Source organism: Polypterus senegalus, chromosome 7 (genome assembly GCF_016835505.1).
Source record: "Polypterus senegalus isolate Bchr_013 chromosome 7, ASM1683550v1, whole genome shotgun sequence".
In the NCBI taxonomy this organism is placed as follows: Eukaryota; Metazoa; Chordata; class Cladistia; order Polypteriformes; family Polypteridae; genus Polypterus; species Polypterus senegalus.
Window position 1 is genome coordinate 164,921,306 of NC_053160.1, and position 26,012 is coordinate 164,947,317.

Below are 26,012 nucleotides of genomic sequence, written 5' to 3' on the forward strand. Positions count from 1 at the left end.
ATCAGTTCACGTGATTACGTGGGAGGCGTGATGATGTCACACGAAACTCCGCCCTTCCAGCTCAACTCCATTACAGTTAATGGAGAAAAATACCTTCCAGTTATGACCATTAGGCGTAGAATTTCGAAATGAAACCTGCCCAACTTTTGTAAGTAAGCTGTAAGGAATGAGCCTGCCAAATTTCAGCCTTCTACCTACACGGGAAGTTGGAGAATTAGTGGTGAGTGAGTGAGTGAGTGAGTGAGTGAGTGAGTGAGTGAGTGAGTGAGGGCTTTGCCTTTTATTAGTATAGATATATACTAGGGCTGGGCGATATTTTTTGATTAAATCATTTAATTCAATTAATTTCTTAATGTGATGTTGAAATGGAACAGCAAAACAGTCTAGCAAGCACTTTAGTATGATCAGCTGATCACGTGTGTACAGTCAAGAAATTAACGCAAAGAATATGACAAGTGGCATGTCTCTTATGAATGAGGCAGTTCCAAACTTGACTGTCTGGAATTGGTTTGGCTAAGAAAGATAAGATTTTGAACAAACTAATGTAAAATGCAAAGTTTGCAGAAAGAGAATAACAATTAAAAGTGGCAGCACATCTAGTTTATTTCAGCACTTAAAACAGAAACAGCACAATGGGACCAATGCGAGAAAGCATGGGATGAAGATAAATTCTGTCTCCAACCAACAGCTTTGGCGTATTCTTCGCTCTACTTCAACCTAAACCATACAAGGTGCACTCCTTATTATACTGTATATCCTATGGTGGGGGAGAAGAACAAGCAGGCTGTCTGAAACAAACTAATCAGATTGCACTTGGAGTAAGTGACTCCTCCAAAAGCAGGTCACTCTGGAAACCTGTAGTCATAGCCAACTCATGGCTTAGGTGACCTAGGCAATTGCAAAGGGCCTCAAGCATCCCCTATGAGGGCCATGAGGATGCAGTGGCCGCATTCAATGTTTATTTTTCTTTTAAATACATAATAATTAAAAAAGGTTGTCCGTACTGGCATACAAGTCTGTTGTATTTTACCTCGCAGCAAACTTGTTGTGTTTACTGTTTGATGAGTCACTGCTTCATGAGAAAAGTATTTCTGAAATAGCATACAGAACATACTGAAAGTGGCACCAGCACCAACACAAGCTACCTTGACATAACAATTCAAAATTAGCTCATTCATTACACAAGTTAGGTAATTGAGCATACCCTGAATGACATCAAGCAGTCCAAATATTAGTCCATTTTTATGGATTGCACATCTGACATTAGCCATGTGGAGCAAACTTCACTAATTATAAGAATTGCCACACTAAAGGAAATACCCAGGATTAAAGAGCAGTTTTAGACTGACTTGAGAAACTAAATATTCCTTTTCATGATAGCAGAGGGCAATTACAGTTAGTTCCATAAATATTTGGACACTGACAACTTTTTTCTAATTTTGGATCTGTACATTATCACAATGAATTATAAATGAAACAACTCAGATGCAGTTGAAGTGCAGACTTTCAGCTTTAATTCAGTGGGGTGAACAAAACGATTGCATAAAAATGTGAGGCAACTAAAGCATTATTTTAACACAATCCCTTCATTTCAGGGGCTCAAAAGTAATTGGACAATTGACTCAAACGCTATTTCATGGGCAGGTGTGGGCAAGTCATTCGTTATGTCATATCAATTAAGCAGATAAAAGGCCTGGAGTTGATCTGAGGTGTGGTGCTTGCATGTGGAAGATTTTGCTGTGAACAGACAACATGCGGTCAAAGGAACTCTCCATGCAGGTGAAAGAAGCCATCCTTAAGCTGCAAAACAGAAAAAACCTATCTGAGAAATTGTTACAATATTATGAGTGGCAAAATCTACAGTTTGGTACATTCTGAGAAAGAAAGCAAGCACTGGTGAACACAACAGACAACAGTGGTGCATGATCACAGAATCATTTCCATGGTGAAGAGAAACCCCTTCACAACAGCCAACCAAGTGAACAACACTCTCCAGGGGGTCGGCGTATCGATATCCAAGTCTACCATAAAGAGAAGACTGCAAGAAAGTAAATACAGATGGTGCACTGCAAGGTGGAAGCCATTCATAAGCCTCAAGAATAGAAAGGCTAGATTGGACTTTGCTAAAGAACATCTAAAAAATTCAGCACAGTTCTTGAAAAACATTCTTTGGACAGATGAAACCAAGATCAACCTCTACCAGAATGATGGCAAGAAAAAAGTATGAAGAAGGTGTGGAACAGATCATCATCCAAAGCATACGACATCATCTGTAAAACACAGTGGAGGCAGTGTGATGGCTTGGGCGTGCATGGCTGCCAGTGGCACTGAGACACTAGTGTTTATTGATGATGTGACACAGGACAGAAGCAGCCGAATGAATTCTGAGGTGTTCAGAGACATACCGTCTGCTCAAATCCAGCTAAATCCAGTCAAACTGATTGGGCAACGTTAGAGCATTAAAAAGGAGGACACCCAGCATCTGGTGATGTCCATGAGTTCAAGACTTCAGGCTGTCATTGCCAGCAAAGGGTTTTCAACCAAGTATTAGAAATGAACATTTTATTTCCAGTTATTTAATTTGTCCAATTACTTTTGAGCCCCTGAAATAAAGGGATTGTGTTAAAAAAATACTTTAGTTGCCTTACATTTTTATGCAATCTTTTTTGGTCAATCAACTGAATTAAAGCTAAAAGTCTGCACTTCAACTGCATCTGAGTTGTTTCATTTAAAATTCATTGTGGTAATGTAAAGAACCAAAATTAGAAAAAAGTTGTCTCTGTCCAAATATTTATGGAACTAACTTTATATGGAACTAGTGCCAAAATGAAGGGAAAGGACAAAGATGTACAGGTCAGACTGCTGCAAAAAAAACACCTGAGCTTTCTTTGTGTCATGTACTGCCCTGGCGCTGTAATTTAGTGGCAATAGATGAATACCAGAAACTCAAGAGATGCCATTGTTTTTTTTGAATATTTTCAAAAGCTTTATAGCTTAATTTCAGCTGCACCTCCAAGGTGAACTACACTGCAAAACATCTCTGCATTGTGCTAGTCAGGGCTCCACAGCAAAACCTTGCCTAGGGCCCCATGACAGTTAGGGCCAGCCCTAACTGTAGTTATATAGTAATAGTAGACAAAAGAAACTGGCTGATGTGCTTTGCAAGCTAAACTGTTTTTTGAAGAAGAAAAAGGAGAAAAAGAAAAGTAAAGGTTCAAAGGACATATAAAGGAAGAGCAGTGAGTAAAGCAAATAAAGAAAAAGTTGTAAAGAAATCTTCAGGGTTTAAGGGACGATCCCTGTAAGTGATGTAAAAGGCCCTGTGGAGGCCCAATGGAAGGACAACGGCCACAAATGTGAAAGCAAATTACAAAAAGTACAGAACATCTGCACAGAAAGGTTTCTTATTTTCCACCTTTCCTCATTAATAAAAAAAATAAACACTTTTGTATTTCCATGAAGGATGCAGTTGTATTGTCAGTCTGCTAAATGTGAGCAACTTTTTCCGATTTCTTCTTTTCTGAATACTTAAAAGTGATTTTTATGATGAAATATTTAAATAAATTGTGATTCAAATTTACTCAAATTGAAGTCACAGTTACTGTATAAACTGTCATATTATATGTAAGTGACAAATTAGGAATGTTACCCACAAAGCTAAACAGTAAAGAAAGAAAGGAAAGGCACTTACCTTATAGAAGAAGTTAGAGCGGCCTACAGCTCCGACTTTTCCAATGTGGTTCATAAAGCAAAGGTTTCCTTCTGTGGAACCATAAAGTTCACACATCTTAATGTTCCCAAAGCGCTCAAGGAACTCTTTCCAGACATCCTGCCGCAAGCCATTGCCTACAGCCATATATACCTTATGGTCTTTCTCACCTTCTTTCTGTTAAAGCCAACAGAAACAAGAAAATAATCTTCCACATTTAAACACAAATAGCCTAAAAAATAGAAACACACAATGGTAAGGTTGTTTATATGTTTCTACACGTGTAGTACTGCAAGTTTAACAGATTGTAGTCAACACCTTACTTACAGTACCACCCTGCCTATAATTTACAGGCACCAAGGTACCCCAGTTCTGCAAACCCTTAAAGTTTTTCTCTTGCAATTCACAAGGCTGACTCACAAATGTCTGTATTGGTTTATAAATTCTCTATGCAGCACACAATTACAAAAGCAAATGAGACAAAAAACACATATTGGCAGATGTGCTCAAGAAAAATGTGTGCAGTAACAAATGCGGACAGCTAGTGGTTTGCTGTCTCCATCATGCACAGTTAGTGTAGAGAAAAGTTCAAGAATTTGATTTAGTGGACACTTAAAAAAAACGTCGAACACTCCCACAGTCAGAAGACATGCAGGTTGGGTGCATTGGCGATTCTAAATTGTCCGTAGTGTGTGTTTGGTATGTGTATGTGTGTGTGTGTGCCCTGCGGTGGGCTGGCGCCCTGCCCGGGGTTTGTTCCTGCCTTGCACCCTGTGTTGGCTGGGATTGGCTCCAGCAGACCCCCGTGACCCTGTGTTGGGATACAGCGGGTTGTATAATGACTGACTGACAATAAAAGTTATTAGTGTTAAGTTTTGTGCCTAGTGATGACATACCAGTGGCTTCTGACAGCTTGTGGATATGCGAGTGTAAATATAGATATATGAATGGGGGCCACTTTTGGGCTTTTTCCAAAGGACTGCCATAATGTGGCTCTATAAATTGCACAATACAAGTTACCTTTTATTGACACAGTTTTGCAGTTTCTCTCCATTTGTGCATAGTCTTTCTCCTTATATTCTTTATATTCTTCCACATTTTCTTTATTACATTTATGGTTTTTAATGAAAACATAATTTTTACAGTAATTAAAAAATTTCAGCAGTAAAAACAATTCACAATTCACATGAGACTTTTACATGATAATTAAAATTATATTTCTACATGTACTGTATATTTAATGGATAAATTATTACCAAGTGGTGGTTTACTAGCTGTGCACATTTCATGCTGCAATCATTCTTCATCTACACATTTGTGTGCTTCAGTCAGTGTGTATTTGTCACCACACTTTAGTTCTGCCACCTTTGAACATGTGGTGAAGAGGTGACTTGCATGGTGCTTCATACTGTACTATATATATAGTACTTTGTCACGCATGTGTGTTGGAGGATCTACTTATGGGTTTGATCAAGGTGTGTAATAACCCACCAGGGGGAGAGGGGGCCTATCGCAAACATTTTTTTCTCCTTCTCTCCCCATAGTACCAAGAAACCGCTTAGTGAGGGCACTTAGCCCCACCCCTTCTGGACAACAACATGGTGACATTAAAGTCATTAGAAGCTTTCAACAGACTGCAGCAAACATGAAGAAATTAGTAACGTAAATTGTGTGGTAGACAAAAAAGGAACCGATGGAACAAACAACCAGAAAAATTGTAAATGTTTTCATGGGACACTGTCCGTATTAAACAGCAGAATCTCCTTCCCTTCAGCTTTTTTCTCTTTATTTCCTCTTGAAAGAGCTACTTTAACTCAGTGATACTTTTGAGCTCTGTTGCATGTTTTGGATCATACCAAATGTCCTCAGTGGGAGCAATGTCATACGGGTTTTGTCTTTGACACAAGTCTCTGCACTAGGTTATATGTTCCTTCTGTCTTCCTGTTGCATTGTTGTATCATATATATGGTATGAGGAGTATACAACTTGAAACTAATTAGATAAATATCTGCTGTTTGCTTCTCAGATATGTTCTTTGTCTCTTCAGGAACTCTATGCAACCCTTTTAGAAACAACTGTTACATGGTCAGTATTAGAATCATAACTTGCAAATCTAAAGTCACAGATCTTTCCTGTAAAAGCGTCTCTTTCTCTGAGTGTGGGGGAGATTAGCTTCCTTAAGTGAACAAGTCCAATTAACTCAATCATGTTCATAAGTGAGGAAATCCCAAAACTAAATACTGATGTAGCTTAATGTAGGAAGTATCGTAGGACTTTGTGCCACACTATGATGATAAATTAGGAGCATGTCTTTTGACAGATTTTACATTATCTGGGCCAAGCTATCCATCCATTGTAATCCATAGTTACAAATTTTGAGAAATGACTGGAAAAAAGTCAGCCAGGTAACCCAGGCAAAAATGTAATTTCTCCACTCCCCATCATAGGCAAATGAGTTTGACTGTCTGACAACACCTGAGAGTAAAGTCAAAGCTGTTGTGGAATGAGAGGAGCCAACTGAAGTGGTTTACATTGTTAAGTAGGATGCCCTTTGTCTATCTCCTGAAGGATGTGTGCCAAGCAAGGTCTTCCTGAAGGAGACCCTGGGCAGACATACTACACACACTTGTGAAACGAAGGCTTGTGTGTCTTTCTTGCCTTTTAGCACTGCTGACTCAACAGGACAAAATCATACAGCAGCAGAGTTTAAACCTAAGCTATGGAATGAAAAATATTTCTTTTTCAATTGTCCAGTGTGTGCTCCTAACCTCTAGTCCTTTAGAAATGGAATAAATTGTACAAACCGGATTCCAAAAAAGTTGGGACACTATACAAATCGTGAATAAAAACTGAATGCAATGATGTGGAGGTGCCAACTTCTAATATTTTATTCAGAATAGAACATACACCATGGAACAAAAGTTTAAACTGAGGAAATGTATCATTTTAAGGGAAAAATATGTTGATTCAGAATTTCATGGTGTCAACAAATCCCAAAAAAGTTGGGACAAGGCCATTTTCACCACTGTGTGGCATCTCCCCTTCTTCTTACAACACTCAACAGACGTCTGGGGACCGATGAGACCAGTTTCTCAAGTTTAGAAATAGGAATGCTCTCCCATTCTTGTCTAATACAGACCTCTAACTGTTCAATCGTCTTGGGCCTTCTTTGTCGCACCTTCCTCTTTATGATGCGGCAAATGTTCTCTATAGGTGAAAGATCTGGACTGCAGACTGGCCATTTCAGTATCCGGATCCTTCTCCTACGCAGCCATGATGTTGTTATTGATGCAGAATGTGGTCTGGCATTATCTTGTTGAAAAATGCAGGGTCTTCCCTGAAAGAGATGACGTCTGGATGGGAGCATATGTTGTTCTAGACCCTGAATATATTTTTCTGCATTGATGGTGCCTTTCCAGACATGCACGCTGCCCATGCCACACACACTCATGCAACCCCATACCATCAGAGATGCAGGCTTCTGAACTGAGCGTTGATAACAACTTGGGTTGTCCTTGTTCTCTTTGGTCCGGATGACATGGCCTCCCAGATTTCCAAAAAGAACTTCGAATCGTGACTCGTCTGACCACAGAACAGTCTTCCATTTTGCCACACTCCATTTTAAATGATCCCTGGCCCAGTGACAATGCCTGAGCTTGTGGATCTTGCTTAGAAATGGCTTCTTCTTTGCACTGTAGAGTTTCAGCTGGCAACGGCGGATGGCACGGTGGATTGTGTTCACTGACAATGGTTTCTGGAAGTATTCCTGAGCCCATTCTGTGATTTCCTTTACAGTAGCATTCCTGTTTGTGGTGCAGTGTCATTTAAGGGCCCAGAGATCACGGGCATCCAGTATGATTTTACGGCCTTGACCCTTACGCACAGAGATTGTTCCAGATTCTCTGAATCTTCGGATGATGTTATGCACAGTTGATGATGATAGATGCAAAGTCTTTGCAATTTTTCGCTGGGTAACACCTTTCTGATATTGCTCCACTATCTTTCTGCGCAACATTGTGGGAATCTCTACCCATCTTGGCTTCTGAGAGACACTGCCACTCTGAGAAGCTCTTTTTATACCCAATCATGTTGCCAATTGACCTAATTAGTGTTTATTGGTCTTCCAGCTCTTCGTTATGCTCAAATTTACTTTTTCCAGCCTCTTATTGCTACTTGTCCCAACTTTTTTGGGATTTGTTGACACCGTGAAATTTTGAATCAACATATTTTTCCTTTAAAATGATACATTTACTCGGATTAAACATTTGATCTGTCATCTATGTTCTATTACAAATAAAATATTGACATTTGCCATCTCCACATCATTGCATTCAGTTTTTATTCTCAATTTGTTTAGTGTCCCAACTTTTTTGGAATCCGGTTTATATTGTTATTTTAAAAATTTGTGGCATTTGACAAATGTATTGTCAGACAGGTTTGCTTCAGCTGGAATGTTACTTTCAGGTCCCATTGTTTTCAAAATTAAGTCAGTCACTACCCCAAAAAAATTAGGTAGAGTAGAATCTGCAGGCTTGAAACTTCAATAAAAATACACTACACACAGAAAAAAGCATTATCAGGTTATCTTGTTTTTGCCTTTACAAGTACAGTTGCTTACAGTATGTCAGGCAGGCATTTCAGGCAGTTTTTTACTGTAAAAAGATACTTTTATTAGGGGCTAGGTTCAATTTATGACCTGGGTAATGTGTGGGATTTACACATTCTCTCTGTATAAGGGTATTTCTTGTCCACTCCCATTTACAATACAGCTGATTATGACTGTAAATGTCTAAACTGTTCCAGCCTGTGCTCCAGTGACCCCTGTGACGGCCAGGTACCCTGTCCAGGGTTGGTTCTTGCTTTAATCCAATTTTATAATAATAAATATTAACTAACAAAAGGGATGGATGTATAATTTTTTAACATTTCCTGCAATTTTACAGATACAGTTTCTTTATATTAGGCTGAACCAAAAATGGAATTTACCATATTACCTAAATTACAGAATATAAAATCTATAATTGAAAATGAGAATAATTGATCAAAAACACATTTGTAGTATGATTTTTATTTTTAGCCATCTAATGAAACAATATATTTATGTGTGTTCCTGTTGAGCATTGGGAGGCAACTAAGAAACAAAATGATAGTATTATGGTTAGAACCTACTAAAAATGACCTTCATCTACATTATAATCACCCACTTTAGATTACATTTTAGACCAAAAAAAATCCATGCTCTCCTCAATGACAAATAAATCAGTTTAACAAATACTTTCTAAATTGTTTGAAAAGCCACCTAATCCACTGCCTACACAAAGATTCATTTACATTCTTTTACATACCTCCCTATGTACCGGTAAATCTCCTCTACAATTTTTGGCAGCCATTCTAAAATCACTAGGAAATGGAAGTCCCATGCACAGCGTAGATCATGCAATGCATAAGTGAAACAAAGAGTTCTTTAAAATGTGGCACAAGTTCAGCACAGTATTCCTAAAACATTCAAACTCCATCACATGGAATACAACAGCCTATTTATTCAGTATTTTTACCCAAAAAAAAACACTGCCATTGAACATATATAAAAGAGGTTAAAATCATTTTAAACTGATTCATGTGTACTACAATACTTAACACTGTGTGAAATTAATGTTTTTGTTCATTTTATTTACTACACTATTATAAATCTGAGATATGCAAGAACACAGCCCCAGCAGCCCTGATTTGTATGACTATACCCAAGAGCTAGAGGCTGTATTTAAAGGGCCCAGCGCCCATGCATTTTGTTAGGCTGCCTGACTTCCACTATGAAGAGTAAAAAGTGCCTCTGTGTGCTTATTGAGATTTCCTAGCGCCATCTAGTAGCTGAGAGAAGTATGTTTGATGCCCTTCAAATCCCTTGTAGGACTTGGCCCTCACTTGGTGCCCTGCTGCGTAACATTCCAGTAAGTTCTTTCGTGTCATGAATTGATTTCTCTTTTAATTTTTTATGGACATAATAGAAACTGATTCAAACACATTGTATGTCAAACTATGTTTATTCATGCAGGCAGCAAGTGGGTAAACTTAATTTGATTTTTTAAATTCACTTTGAGAAGTTAAAAAAATTATCCATCGACCCATCCATCCATCCATTATCCAACCCAATTACTGTCTTTATATTTATTATTTATTGCAACCCCATTTGTTTTTCGTGTTCTGTCGCCGTTTTGTTTTCTGGTTGCCAACACACAATCAGATGCTGGGGTGTGTCCCCGAAAGTTGCACTGAATCTCACCATCAACATGACAGTTCAAAAGCTGGTCAGTAAGACACCTTTACTGCACAAGCTTGTTGGATTCAAAGGGTTATGGTGCTTTTGAATAGTTCCATTTGTATTTTTTCCAGATTATGACTTATGCTTTGTTAAGACCATGCACTTGCTTAGCTTCCTAGATACCTGTACTTTTTTCCTCTTTTCAGTCTAAATCGTTCACTTCATGGTCCTTTACTTCCTTTGTTTGCTTACGTTGTTCACTGGCAGAACACCTTGCAGGGCATCCTCCTGACTGCTAACTCATTTCTGCTACTTCTGTACTAACAAGCATTTTCCAAGGGGCAACTGTAGACTCAAAAATTAATTACATTCTTGATAAAGAAGAAGAAAAAAATAGTAACAAATAGCAAAATAAAAAGCTAGGACAAATGAGATAATTACAATCATTTTTAATACATTGTATAAAGATGTCATTTTTCCTTTAAAAACTAAGTGTCAAGGTTTCTAGATTTATATTTTTGTTAAGAAAATAAAAATTATATTTACAGTGAATTCAGCTCTTTTAAATCCGAGGGGTGATCAAAATGCTTTGTGCCCAACCTATTAACAGAAACACAAGTTTTCAATACACTTTCTATTATGTATGCCAAGTTTTCTATGCCACTCAAAATATCCTGGCTTACTGTTCAGCAGCATTACAAATTTAATGATAGCACAATACTTGATTTGCAGTTTTTGGCTTCCATGTGTACTCATATGAAACATCCATCTTCCAAACTCACTTCATCTTGAGCAGGTTTGCAGGGAAGCCGGAGAATATCCCAACAAGCAGAGGGTACAAGACAAGAACAAGCCCTAGACAGGGCGCCAGGATGAAAAAACACTACACACACACAGGTCAATTTAGCATTTTTAATCCACCTGACCTGCTCGTCTTTGACATATACTGTACTATAAACCAAAACTCTTGAAACTTGTAATTCATATTTTTTAGAATATGTAACCTAATCTCTGACATCTACAAAATCAGCACAATAAAATGCATCTTTCAAGTTCAAGTTCAAAACTTTTTGATCATCCCTCATATAAGTGTTTCCCTTTTTTTGGGGGGGGATTTTGTGGGAAAATGCCTTCATTGATCACCATGGTGATAAATAATTAAAAGAGAACAATTGTTCTGGAATTTTTCATACAGGAAAGTAAAGGTCACCACAGCATATTAACTTAACACTTGAAATAAGTGAAGCAGACAGCTGTGGTGAATTGTTACACTATTGTGTATCAAAAGGCACTTTAGGTGAACATCCATTTGACCTTTTTGCTTTCATTTACCTGGGTCTACAGTAGTGGATCTCCAGTCAGTGTGCTCCACAAGTTTTCCAGCTTGGTTTCTATAGAAATTAAGTGTGTTTTACTTGCTGAGGGAGGCAGCCCAGTCTGGCTGAAAGAGCTCGGAAAGTTCAAGAAAAATTTTGCAGCCACTTGCTGGAGTTGAATTCAGGCTTGGAGGAACCCCACAATGCTACACCAGATGAAGGCCAGTGTAAAATACAGAAGTATTGATTTAAAGAATCAGAGCAAGTAAGCACCAAGAAAAGATGCAACTTAATCTACTGACCTTCATTTATCTTGAAAACCAAACAAACTGCACATTATAATTCGTCAGGAAGTCATCATCCAACCCACTATATCTGAACACAGGGTCACGGGGCGCTACTGGAGCCAATCCCAGAGGCAGGAACAAATCCTGGGTAGGGCGCCAACCCACCACAGGGCACACACACACACCCACACACACACACCAAGCACACACAGTAGAGACAATTTAGGATCGCCAATGCACCTAACCTGCATGTCTTTGGACTGTGGGAGGAAACCGGAACACCCGAAGGAAACCCATGCAGACGTGAACCCAGGTCTCCTTACTGCGAGGCAGCAGTGGTACCACTGTGCCGCCACACATTATAATTTGATTGTTATTTAAGGAATGTTAAAAATCTTTAAAAATCCATTTTAGTTATCACTTAAAATATTCTGTTTTAGATTTAGTTATTCACTTGCCAATTGTTACTTGCTAATCATTTACATTTACTTATTTGGCTGATGCCTTAATCCAAGGCGACTTACAACATTTATGATGCAAATGGTTACATTTCTTTGTAGTTTTCCAGTTGGGGCACAGGTAGATCATATGACTTGCTCAGGGTTACACAGTGTCAGTAGTGGGTTTTGAACCCACAAAATCAGGGATTGAGGTCCAAAGCCTTAACTGCTACACCACACTGCCTAGATGGTATAGTATACTCAAATGTGCCTACCTATTTGAAATTATTCAATCTTCTATGAAAGCAATAAGCCATAAAAGTAACATTCAATGCACCTCATCAGTTTACATCAACTTTCTTCTTTGATGTCACCGTCCTGCTCCACTGACAGACTGAGGAGATCGTTCCTCCCCCACACTATGCGACTCTTCAATTCCACCCAGGGGAGTATATGCTAACATTACTCAAAGTTATTGTCTGCTTTTACATGCATTTTTATTACTCTTTAATTTAATATATATATATATATATATATATATATATATATATATATATATATATATATATATATATATATATATATATATATATATATATATATATATATATATTTTGTATCAGTATACTGCTGCTGGATTATGTGAATTTCCCCTTGGGATTAATAAAGTATCTATCTATCTATCTATCTATCTATCTATGTTCCATAAACTCAGTTTTCCGCTTTGCATTTTTAAGAATGATTACACTTTATTGACACTGAATTGATTTTACCTTTGTCTGGTTGCACAAGTAACGGCACAGTTCTCCTATGTACTGAAACACAGTCACATTGTATTTTTTACAGTCATTCCAGAACTGGCTGGCTGAAAACTTTTTCTTCAGAACACAGGTTGCACCTACAGGATGTAAACAGAGTTCTATGTTAAGAAAACTTGAATCTTTTCAGCACATCATCAGTTTTTATATTGGCCTCTGGTGTAACCATCCTGCTCATTCTTTTTTCATATCATTTTTATAGCATTATAGCAACATACCCACAAAACTTGAGAAAGAGCACATGAAGATAATCAATTGGTAACGGTGGATAGCAGTGCATTTAAGAGCATGTCATTTTAAGGTTGTCATCATATGGAAGTGAAAAAAGCCTAGAATAAAATTATTTCACAAATGAATCACAATTAGATTACTGACAGCATTAAGATTAATTACTAGTGCCAAATGTTTGATCCCTCCCCAATTCATTATTCAAAGGGTTCAATAAACCTGAGGGCTTGAGTGGGGTAGAGACAATTCTAATAGCTTCAGGTAGAAGGCAGAAGTTTTGACAGAGCTCAAGTGCATGGGTGGGCACGTTCAAAACACATGGCCTGTTTAGTGCTGCCTTTTAACCTAATGTGCTTGTCGTCTTTGTAATAATATGGTTGAAGGCATGGGATTTGAAGTTTGGACACCAAAGCCAGGAAACCACTACATCAATTACTTCATCACAGTATTGTCCTCACATTACAAGCAAGACATCGGTTTGTTTTTAATTACAGACGATTTGCAGACTAGTACTATCTTTGGAAAACAAAAAAAATGAGTACAACATGCAGTTGTAGTTACTTTCAAAAGTAACCAAAATTATTCTGTACTAAAGCATTTAATTTTTCATCATTAATAGAATCAATGAAATGGGAACTGAGATTGATGAACTTTGCAGTCCAGCTTCTCTTCAGGTTTGTGTGACATTAAAAATAAATTCCACATTTGGAGAGCTTTACAGTGAGTAAAGATAGAATTATGTATATTGCATATTTGGAGAGACAAAACTTTCAATATGGGTTGCTGTTCCATGCAACCTTAAGCAGTCCAATATGCCTAATATTCTTACTATATTTTGACAAAAGACAAAAACATCATCTTATTCAAATTCGGACACTAAACCATACTTTATGAGGTACTCGGTCCATAAACAAAGAAAAAGTGAAACTATCATGTTTATCTACAGTTTCTGAGGACTGTTTCATTTATGTTAAGTAGAATGCCCAGAGGGGACTGGGCGGTCTTGTGGCCTGGAACCCCTGCAGATTTTCGCTCCAGCCGTCTGGAGTTTTTTTTTTTTCAGTCCTCCCTGGCCATCGGACCTTACTCTTATTCTATGTTAATTAGTGTTGTCTTATTCTAATTCTTACTTTGTCTTTTATTTCTCTTTTCTTCATCATGTAAAGCACTTTGAGCTACATTATTTGTATGAAAATGTGCTATATAAATAAATGTTGTTTCATATGAGAAATTTTTCATATTTCAAAAGAAAAGATATTATCTGTAATTTTATGAATAAGAGCAGCAAGGTGATGCAGCAGTTGGTGCTAGTGCCTCACTGATCCAATGTCCTGTGTGTAAACCACTCACCTGTTTATTCTTTAAGTGGAATTTGCACATTTTCCCCATGTTTGTGTAGGTTTTTCTTCCAGATACTCTAACTTAACCTGTATATGTGGAGACAAATTGATTTGTGACTCTAAATTGTGAGATGGACTGAAGCCCCATCCAGACTTCTGTCTTGCCTTGGCCCAGTCTTTCGAGGTAAGGGTGAAAATCTGCCCCACTCCCCAAACCCTTAATTGAATTTAGAACATATGAGAATATATATTTGTTTATTTATTTATTAGGTACTAGACAGGTAATAGAATACATGTACTGTAAACACAGTGTTCCTCCTGTGCCTTTCTTGCTGTATGTACAGTATACTTGAGGCATTCCTCCTACATCTGCTTAGTATCTTGGCGTAGCTCAACCTCTGTTACATGGCGCTTCCTCTCTTGATTGCATTCCAGTAAAGCAGAAAATTTCAGGAGGCGTTGTAAAATCTCACAGTCAGGGGCATTCCAGAGTTTGGGGAAGTGGGCTTGGGCTGGTAGACAAAGTTAGTGAAGTGAAAGAATAGAGAAATAATGGAGCAAAAGGCAAAATGCTGGCAGTACAATGTGAAATATCATTTTCATTGCACTTGAAGTGGAGTATTTGAATGGGAAGTCCATACTTATGGATGACATAATTACCCGTGGTACTGATGGCACCCCTCCACAGTTGGCCCTTACTGTGGGCTCAGTGCATTAATTAAAGAACACTGTGTACTGCACCATCACAATCTTGTGGCCAAAAACATACATCTTGTACTCCACAAGTCCCTGAATTCCGTCATCATTGTAATCAACATAATAAAGGCAAATGCCCTAAGCAACCATCGCTTCAACCAACTGTGCAGCAACAATTATGAGATGTTTGAATGTCTGTTGCTCTATACTGAGGTATGCTGTCTCATTCATTTTGAGACTATTTATCACTGTCACAGAGTTTCTTCAGGGCAAGGATTTGGCTCTCAGAGATAACTTGTTGTGTTGCTGCTGCGACAACTTGGCTGACATTTTTATAAATATGAATGAGGTGATCATGAAGCTCTGGGGAAAAGGGATAAACCTGGTCCATTCCAAAAATGCTGTGTTTTTTTCAATAAGTTCAACTTGTACAAGGACTCCTTAGGCAGATGTCAGTTTACTCATTTCTCTCAGCCTTCCCATGTATAATTGTCAGTAGTAATACTGACATGAATTAATATTAGTAGTTTTATTTATGTTTCCATTATGATTACAGAATTGGGATACAGCTTATATAAGTTAGTCCAGATAATGAGACTTTAAGGCTTATTTAAAAGGAAACATAACTCAGTCTCCTGTATTTCTTTTTAGGTGTCAACAGAACTGACCGATGATAAACAGCTGCGTTGCACCAAGCATGTCAGTGTGGTCAGGGCCTACATGGAAATCTGCTTATGAGCCTGAATGTCCCTGACTGGGTGGTGGAGACTTTCCAAGTTGATGTGTTCAAAAAAATGAGACCACGATTCAGGGGAATTTCAGTGACTAGAAGATGATGAGAAGGTCCAGGGACACTTCATACATCTGGCTGGAAAGGTGATATGGTCCTTTTATGGCCAACACCTTCCTGTGCTGTGAAACAAGGTTTCCTCTTTCACTTCCCCACCTCATACTTTGCTGAGAGCAAGGCTTTAGCCAAGTGGTACAAATGCAATTAAAAAACAGGAACCGTCTAAATGTGATAGCTTCGGATGCGTCAAATCACCAAACATAGGGCTCCTATTAGTAGGTTTATATACCAGAGATACTCCTCTCGTTTGTATTATTGAAAGCTATTCTAGAGAATAGCTTTGGTTTAGGTACTCATTTACTCTTGTGTAACAATACCTTAACAAAGGCTTCTTTGGGTCTTCATAACATTTATAAAACAGTTATTCATGTCTCTGCAGTGTGGAGTATTGTCATGATGGTAAATGTACTTGTTAATATGAAGGATATATACAGTAGGTCTTATACTACATATGTAATATCAAGAGAAATGTATATGAGTTAAGCCACCTCAGGCCACTCCAAAGTGAAGTTTTGTTTGTCGGTCACATTGTAGAGATGACTTAACAATTTACTGATACTTTGTACGCGTTATGAAAACCCAAAGAAGTGTTTGTTATGGTATTGTTACATAATAGCAAATAAATAATAAATGCATTTCTGCAGTACTTAAACTAAAGTGGGGCGGCACAGTAGTAGTGAGGCCAGAGTTCGTATACTGAATCCTCCCTGTGTCAGCGTTGGTTTCTTCCCACAGTCCAAAGATGTGCAAGTAAGGTGGACTGGCATTTCCTAAATTAGGCCCTAGTGGGTGGTAGGGGTGTGTGTGTGTGTGTGTTTGTATGTTCGCTCTGGAATATTCCTGCCTTGTGCCCTGTTCTAGCTGGGACAGGCACCAGCACCCCCGCAACCCTGTTAAGGACAAAGCGGTTCAGAAAGTGACTGACCAAACTAAAGTGTTACCTATTATTGTTAATATTTACAGTACTTGTTTTCAGTGTTAATATATTTTACTTACAGATAAGCTACTCCTTTATTTGTATCAGAAGTTTATTTTAAAATGACTAAAAATACAACTTGATAAAAGATTTCAAATAAGGATGGCAAAGTTCACAGTGCGTTAAATAAAAAAGTTATTTAGCGCTAACTTAGGCTTTTTATATTTTTTTATTCTGGAGAATACTAATTTATGGTTATTTTTCACAAATATAAAATAAGATTGAAACCCAGAATTGAACTTTTTAACAAAAATGTTTTTGCTTTTCTTCTTGGAAATAAAAGGCATTTACATACTCTCAAGTCTTGCCCATTTGTTTTTTGTATTAACAGTTACTATGGAAGATTGTAACTGTTAAAACAGTAGTAACTAGATAATTTTGCATTTTATTTATGCAGTTAAAAAATACATTAAAACTGTCTAGGAGGTAAAAAAAAAAAAGAGTAAAATACCAAAAAATACATTATTTTCAATATTCTTTACTTCTGCTCTCAGGTGAGTACAGTATCTTATTTTGCCCTGTTAAAGGCTTTATTTCGGTGAACTCAAAAACATAACATAAAATAAACATAATGAGCCCAGCTTAACAAGATTTATTAAAAAAATATTAGTATAAACTAGACTGGGGTAAAAACAGTTATTTTCTGATTAATCATTAATTTTTTTAATGATTATTTATTATTTATTTATTCATTATTTTTTGTTTAAACAACTCAATATTGATACTTAAAGCCTCAATATTGATCTCATAAATCTCTATTCTGCTCAATTAATTTATGTAGATTTTTAGATTTTTGCTTATCTTCGTTTTTGGTGTCCGATCCAGTAGATATCGCTAATGCACCTGTTAAGGCTTTCTATGGAAAAAGCATTTTACTATTTCATCAGTATCTTCAACACACTTAAATCATGGATTCAAACAGTGCATCAGTAAAGAACAACTGGATAAAAGCAAAGCCATATGTAAGTTGTGCAACTCAGAAGTTAAGTACTGTTGTAACACAACTAATTTGAGAAATCGACCTCTAAACAAACAGAGCCTGAACAGTCTACACTGGAAACAGCAAAGAGCTCCAAGCTTCCATTCAATTCGCCTTGTGCCCAAAAAATTACAATCTATAGCAGTCTTTAACTTTAGAGATATGAGACCCTACACCATTGTTGAAAACAACGGCTTTCCACAAATGATATTACAGGTTTCTGAACTGCGGTATGCTATACCAAACTGAAAGCAAATGAGTGAAGTTATTGTACCCCGGCTTTATGAAGATCTTAAGCAAAGCATCACCACATCTCTCTGCTCAGCGGAGTGAGTAATCCTAACTTGCAACAGTTGAAGATGCAGGGCAGCAAATTCCTATGTGACAATCACGCATTAAAGACAACAGGGCATGTATGGCGAATGTGTTACAGACCAGCATGCTACATGCCAGTCACACTGGGAACAACCTTGCTGCCTATATACAGAGCTGCTGAGATGACTGGCTGTTGTTCCAAAAACATTTCTAGCATTTCCAATATGCTGTTCCACTGCATGACCGCATCAATCACAAGTTTATGTATTAACAAGTCCAATAAACATTGCTTTTCTTGCTTCTCTCTCATGGCTATCAGTACTGCTATGGTGGGAAAAGTTTGCAACATGCCTCACCCAGCAAAGCAAGTGGGCAATTGTTGAAATGTTCAAAGCTACCTGCAATACCAAAGTGAGTGTGTGTACAAAGCAGCCAACGTGAAGCAGCTGGTCAAGCTGTACTGCACAGATCATATTAGCAGCATTATTGGTCAAGATGGCCGGTTCTTTTATCCAATGCCATGGTCAACATCTAGCAGCTCTAGATCGTCATTTTAAAATGCTTTTTTCAGCCATTTTGTTCAAGAATGAGGCATTCTGTGCAACATCACCAAGAGGTCATCTGGATTTAGTATAGACAGACCATAAACTAGTGTCACAACACATACCAACAGAGGCAATTTTACTAGTTTCTTAGTGAAACCTAAGAACAAGCATTATAAATACATACAAAGTCACGTAAAGCTGCAGTATTATTAACATACTCCCATTGAAAATTATCATGTATTTTAAATTTTATTTATACGTTAACATTATCTCATATTCAAGAGCAACTCAAACTAGAGATTTACATGATGTGCAGATAAGTTATAAGCATATAAGTACTTTTATTTGTAATCTCTTGACTGCAAAGGTCTGCTTACAGTTGATACTTTCTATTATTATTTCCCTGAAATTTTTAGTCATACCTAGCTCAATGCATCCACCAATTCCAATCAGCGATGCCGCACTGTGATACAAAGGCAGAGGGATGTAAATAATGTCATTTTTGCCAGCACCATATGCCGCAAGCCCAGCTGAAGCTTTCAGAGACTGAAGCTGGCTAATCACTGCTGCTTTTGGAAGGCCTGTAAAAGAGAGGAAAGAAAACCAAGGTCAGAGAAAAAAATGGGTGCCTTTTGATGCAACCTCTTCTGTTTATTTCTAGTGTAAAGTCGGGTCTCTCACTTTTACATATCAGGTTCTGTGGTGCTAAAGGCTTAGAAGCTAAATACTCAGTTGTATGAAATGTTTATTTTCCAACAGGACTATCTTGTGTGAATGTTAAGTGGGCCTGTAGGGTTATGCAAAACAATCTGAGAGCTGCCCAAAGTAGGCCAGAGTGTTTATGGCACAGAAAGGAATGCCTACCTTTGATATAATTCAATTTACTTTAGGCATACTTACAGGATACTATAAGAAGTAGTGAAGTGGACATTCAGAAAGTCACAAGTGGGCAGATGGTAAATGTATTCTGTAATACCACATGATTAACCATGAAGAGTGGTCAGTGTGAGATAAAGGAACAATCAAAACTCAGAGGTCAGGTGAAAGCTGGTTTTTACTATAGATCTCATCAGAGCATTTTATAGTTGGAAGACGAAAGAAGGTGGTGTCCACCTAGAAGAGGACCACTAATCCTGTTTCCAATCTGCCTCTTCCTCCACTCTCTGCAACAAATAAAACCAAAAAATACAGCAGCTTGGTTGTCTTAGTGAGTAAATGGGAGACACCAGCACTATTTTCCCAAAAACCACCTACCACAAAAGCAACAAACCAAGTAGTCCACACTGGAACTTTAGCCTTTCTCATTAACTGTTAGATCACATTAAACATCTGAAAAGAAGGAAAAAAATCAGCTTCTCTACAACTAGGGAATCCATTCCCGGATGAGTTTATCCATTCCTGGGAATTCGGGAATCCCGCATGTCATTCTCGGGAATCCCAGGCTCCCATGAATGACACAGTGCACGGGCATCTCACATGTGAACGGTTTTAGAACGACGACACTTATTTTTAATAAAACTACTGCAATATGTTGACACCAATAAAAGACTAACCTTACAAGCAGTTCATGATGTCATATAAGTACATGTATCTAGTTAGTTGCATAATAAGAGTGTAGAAAGCACAACATGTCGAGCGTGCGGTCGTCCAGGCGAGAGCGCACCTTCGTGCAGAGTACGCCAGCCGCTGAGAAAGCAAGCTCTGCCTCCACTGAAGTAGGCGGCACAGTCACCAGATACTGATACACTTGTTCTAAACAACGCCCGTGCTTGCCGTTGCTCTGAAACACCGCCATTTCAGCTTTTACTGATGCATCCAGTTTCTTGTCATCATCATGTGATGGCAAGTTTCTTGGCACAGCTAATGCAGATGCAACAGACTGATGCATTGCAATTTCAAGTTGCTGTTCAAAGCTGTAAATGATGAAGACACCAGCCTGTACTGTCAACAGCACGTGCCGAGCAGAGTGCAGACACCTCCCAGTCCACTGTGCTCAGTCTTAGTGGGAGCCAGGAGACTGACTGCCGCTGGTCTGTTGTTGAATGAATTAATAAGCAACACACTACGCTGTGGGCCAAAAAACCATGCCACTTAATTATTTTCAACTATAACTCTGTTATTTCTTGATTGATTTTTACACTTTTACACGCTATATATGCGAGCTTGGCCGTTCCCGTTCAGCCGGGAATTCCAACGTCCGGGAATCCTGGGCTCCCCAGGATTGGATTCCCTATCTACAACCACATAATTATCATAAAATACAAGTTAGTAAAAAAAAAAAAAAACATGTTTACTTTTAACATTTGAAAAACCGTGAAATATAAATTAATTCTAAAAATGAAAAATATATAATTTGCCAAAAAGAAATTTGCATTCTTATAACCAAATTATATGCTGGAATATACAGAAATAGATTATTATTTCTCAGTCCTTAAATAATTTTCTAGTATTTATTAGATGTATTTTATTTATCCATCTGTACTGCTTTATAATGGACAAACACTACAAATGACACAAATGAATGCTTGTTAGCTGGCTGGCTGACCTATGTACCATTCAAGACAATGAATTAACAGTTTTTTAAAAATTAGTGCAAAGCAAATTTGTACCATTTATACATTTAATGATAATGCCCATGCAATAAAATCAGAATAATAAAAGTGGTTCTATTGGTAAGTACTGCTTAACTAGACCAACCCTTCAATTAACAGCAGGATTTGAGATAAAATTAAGAAGTTAAGAGTAAAACCTGCAATCACTGGGTCATTACTGGAGCTAGCTTTGAAAATATATCTTCTATATAAACGTCTTTGTGATTGAGTGTGTGTGTGTCTGTCCGGCCCGGAAGTGAGAGGTGGAGTCGGGGTAAGGGCGCCGCCTCCGAGGAAACAGAAAACTCACTTAGCTTCTAATAAACACTAGCGGGGCCAGCAGGTCAGCAAAATGAAACCTCAGAAGAAAGACAACGTCGCTTAGCTGCTAACATCAGCAAAATGGTATCCCTTTTACTTTTCCTGCCTCCACTAATGCATAAGCGATGCAAGCACATCAACAAAACAAATCCTCCCAGGACGGAGATGCCCAGAGTAAGTTATTCAATTACCTGACAACTCTACATTTCATTTTTTTTTCCTGACGATTTCAATAGTTTCTTGGACCCCATGCTGGCTTACACAGCTAGTATTATATAGTTTAAGAGAAATCAAAAGCTTTTCTACAATTTTCTTTGGAGAGTCATATTCTACAAATATGAAGAATATTCCAGGATGGTCCTGCATATCTGTGCCATTACAGCAGATTGCCTTAGCTTCTCCAGCAAAATTTATTTTACTAGAGCTTCATCTATTCCCCTGCTTGTTGAAGACAGCTCAGTATTATCGTATAAGGACAATATCATTTCAGGCAAATTATTATACAGTACAGCATGAAAATATCCTGTATTGCTGTACCTGATAAAGTACACTTGATTTTAAAGTCGCAATTTAAGCTGAACTGATCTTTTAGTTTCAGGTGACTTGTGGACAGGAATTATTATTCAGTTGAACACCTGAATGAGTATTCTTATCCTTGTATGGGATAGATAGATGGATAGATAGATAGATAGATGGATGGATGGATAGATGGATGGATGATAGATAGATAGATGGATAGATAGATAGATAGATAGATAGATAGATAGATAGATAGATAGATAGATAGATAGATAGATAGATAGATAGATAGATAGATAGATAGATAGATAGATAGATAGATAGATACTTAATTACCTATTTACTTACTTACTTACTTAATTAATCCCCAAGGGGAAATTCACATACTCCAGCAGCAGCATCTCTCTCTATATAAAAAAAATCCAGGAATGCAAAAGCAAGGTGACAATACATGATGATCTTGGAAGATCTCGGAAGACATTTAAAACACCCGCGAGACAAAAAAGACTGGCCACGGAGCATCTCGCGGGGACCGTAAATATGAGACTTGGTGCCAAGAGATTGTCACAGGACAGTCTCGCAGGGACGTGGAACATAAGATTCTTGTAAGACACGTCCTTCTTATCAAATAAGAGCATGGACAGCTCAGCAAAACATTCAGTCATGTAAAGTCACGTGGCACACACAGATCCTGTGCTCTCAGCAAAGAAGAAAGAGCAGCGCGGGGAAAAGAAACCCAAGGTGTGATACATATGCAGAGAAAGGTACAGAATATGAAAGCAGTAACAGTCGAAAGTATTGTAGCGTCCCAGCCAAGCTGATGCCTTTTTTGTTTTAAGTGACTGTTAGATCCGATCGAGGGAGGGCAGAGTACAGCTCGGAAGACTGATAGCTGGGTGCTGATTGATGCAGTAAGAGGGAGGCGAGACCTGTGGGAGGAGGCGTTGGAGAGGGTGCTAGAAAGTTGTGTTTGGGGTTACACAGTCGGTGACTGTTAAAGTAGAACTTTTGTGACACTTTATTATGTCAGTCACTACAGTATCAAAAAAAAAAAAGATAGTACAGATCACATTGACGGAAGCAAAAGGAAATTAGTTTAAGTCAGAGAATTTCAAAAACGGGGTTTAACTCATTTATTGGTTACTTTGCAAAGAAATTATTAACTGCTGATGATGTGGATCGTTTTGTCTGTGCTGAAATTCCAAACAGAGAAACCTATCCTAAATTATGGTACAAAGTCATTAAACACATGTCTCACGGACCTCATTTAACAGACTCAGCATATTGGGGACACGAAAGATTCCAAATATTGTTTTTACAGAAGTTCTGAAATAAAAGTGAAACTAATGAAATAGCAACAATTCAAAGAAAAAAAAAAAGCCCCCTAGTACTGATAAAAACAATATGAATTAAAGAGCAATAAAAGCGCAGTGCAAGTTAAAAAATGCAGGATGACACAGAGTAGAAAGCTTGACTACACCTAGCAAGCTGTACATAGACCATTCATAAAGTGCAGTAAACAACGTTGTAGGCCTGTTTGCTTTCATTAATGAACTGACTATCACACATGGGTCCTACAATCAAAATATATTAGGTGATATGAGTGTTTACAACAAATGTAGTAGTTACAGAGTTGTGGCAGCTTTATCAACCTCTACTGCTGGCTTTCAAGAATGAGAAGAATAGCAGATAGACATGAGCCTGGCTGTGGCCACATATTTCACTCTTTAGCTCTGACCCTAGCCAACAGGAAAACGTAGCTTACACTGATCTTTCTTGACTTGACTGTATACCAGAACCACTGATATAAACTCTAACCCCCACAACCATGAACTGGATTAAGAGGGTTTGATAATGGATACATGGAGGCTTTCTTTAGAGTGGGTGTGATTTTTAAAACATAGAAAGAGCAATGGGAACTACCAAGGGCTGCAGTAATGTGCAATGCATATTTAAGAAAGCAGGTATGCATATATAAACAAGGAAGTGACCAAAGTAAGCCCACAATTATTCGCTGGAATCAAAAGAATTTAGTTTACAGTATTTGGGAGAAAGTTCTACAGGATATCTCAATAAATTCACTATTGCTCATTATTCTCAATGAGGCTAGAGTGAATTTACTCAGGCTTGAGAAAAAAAAAAAAATTTCGCCTTAATTTTTAAAGTTAAATTAATATTCTTATTGGAATTAAATAAAATTGGTATTTGCTGCAGCACACTGAAAGACTGTAAATGCTAGACATATCTAAAATAATCCTAAGAAAACACTGCTGCAGTAAGCTAGCTTCATTTATTGAAAGCAGGGTTTGTTTTCGCTTACATTAATTACAATTTGTACTTCATTTAATCCAGTAAGATTAACTTCTGCCATGGCAGTTATTTTATCATGTGATCAAGAAAGAATACTGGTCAACAAATGTGTGCCTATGAAATCAATTTACATATTTCCTAATTAAAAACATGGATCATCAGTGGCAGCCATGCATTTCATGAATTTAATGCTGGAAATATGGAAACACACCAGAACTACAGGTAGGAGCTTAGGAAAGCAATTAAGGTCTCAACAGGGATAAAATGGAGACCGTGTATAATAATAGCCTGCGGTGGGCTGGCACCCTGCCTGGGTTTTGTTTCCTGCCTTGCGCCCTGTGTCGGCTGGGATTGGCTCCAGGAGACCCCCGTGACACTGTAGTTAGGATATAGCGAGTTGGGTAATGGATGGATGTATTAGCTGAGAGGTTGTACATAAACTGTAGCAAAATTTACAGATTACAAACACCAAATACAATTTTGTCCAAATTTTCCCTTCTGAATTAACCAATTTAATATTTTGCCTTCATCACTACATAAGTCATCTCAATGCATTTCTGTCGATGATGACAAGTCAATGTCAGTAAGATAACCAATCCAGATGGAATTTCAAGATGTTTAATTAGCTAGCTTTTCAAAAACATCTTCAATATGTGACAGAATCTTCACCTGCTTCAGCCAAACAACAGTTGTACATAAAAACAACAAAAGCAGACTATCGTAATGATTACTGACTAGTGGAACTCATTTCCTATATCAGAAAATGCTTTGAGAGGCTGGCATTGGAGCATAATAAACGCAACTGTGGCAGAGCGACGGGCACTAAGCAAACAGTCAATCATGAATAATCCACTGCATCCACTTAACAGTGTCATCTCCAGACAGAGGAGCAGCTTCAGTGACAGACTGCTGTCACCGTCCTGCTCCACTGACAGACTGAGGAGATCGTTCCTCCCCCACACTATGCGACTCTTCAATTCCACCCAGGGGAGTAAATTTGAACATTAATTTCATTTTAATTTTTTTCATTTTTATTACTATTTAATTTAATATTGTTTCTTTGTATCAGTATACTGCTGCAGGATTATGTGAATTTCCCCTTGGGATTAATAAAGTATCTATCTATCTATCTATCTATCTATCAATATTCCAGAAAGTATGGACTGCATTTCACCACAACTGTTTCAAAGAGGATGCCACATCCCATGCACTTCACACCATCCTTGCACACCTAGTGTGGTCCCCGGCCGGGACGCCCAGGAGGACATGAGGAGGGCTTGTGCCTCCTCCAGACCGCGAGGGGGTGTCCGTCCTGGTTCAGTTGGGGGCCACGGGTCGAGGGCATGGAAGCCCTACCCTGTAGGGGCCCGTGGTCACCGCCAGGCGGCGCCCCGATGCCGGTTTATCCCGTGTGGTCCTCGGCCGGGGCTGGAGCCCGGCCGGGACGCCTTGGAGGACCAGAGGAGGCGTGTGCCTCCTCCAGACCGAGTGGGGCGTCCGTCCTGGTTATGCA

At 38.2% G+C, this 26,012-nt stretch overlaps 1 protein-coding gene across 1 annotated transcript in view; it reads right to left on the reverse strand.

Annotated features, from left to right (window-relative positions):
• slc27a6 (solute carrier family 27 member 6) overlaps window positions 1-26,012 on the reverse strand; it is an 89,130-nt gene that overhangs the window by 23,494 nt on the left and 39,624 nt on the right. The window contains exons 3-5 of the mRNA XM_039759485.1: window positions 19,181-19,339; window positions 12,785-12,909; window positions 3,692-3,886 (exon numbers count right to left, since the gene is read on the reverse strand). Of these exons, the coding sequence (XP_039615419.1) occupies window positions 3,692-3,886; window positions 12,785-12,909; window positions 19,181-19,339 (479 nt within the window). The remainder of the gene's footprint in view (window positions 1-3,691; window positions 3,887-12,784; window positions 12,910-19,180; window positions 19,340-26,012) is intronic.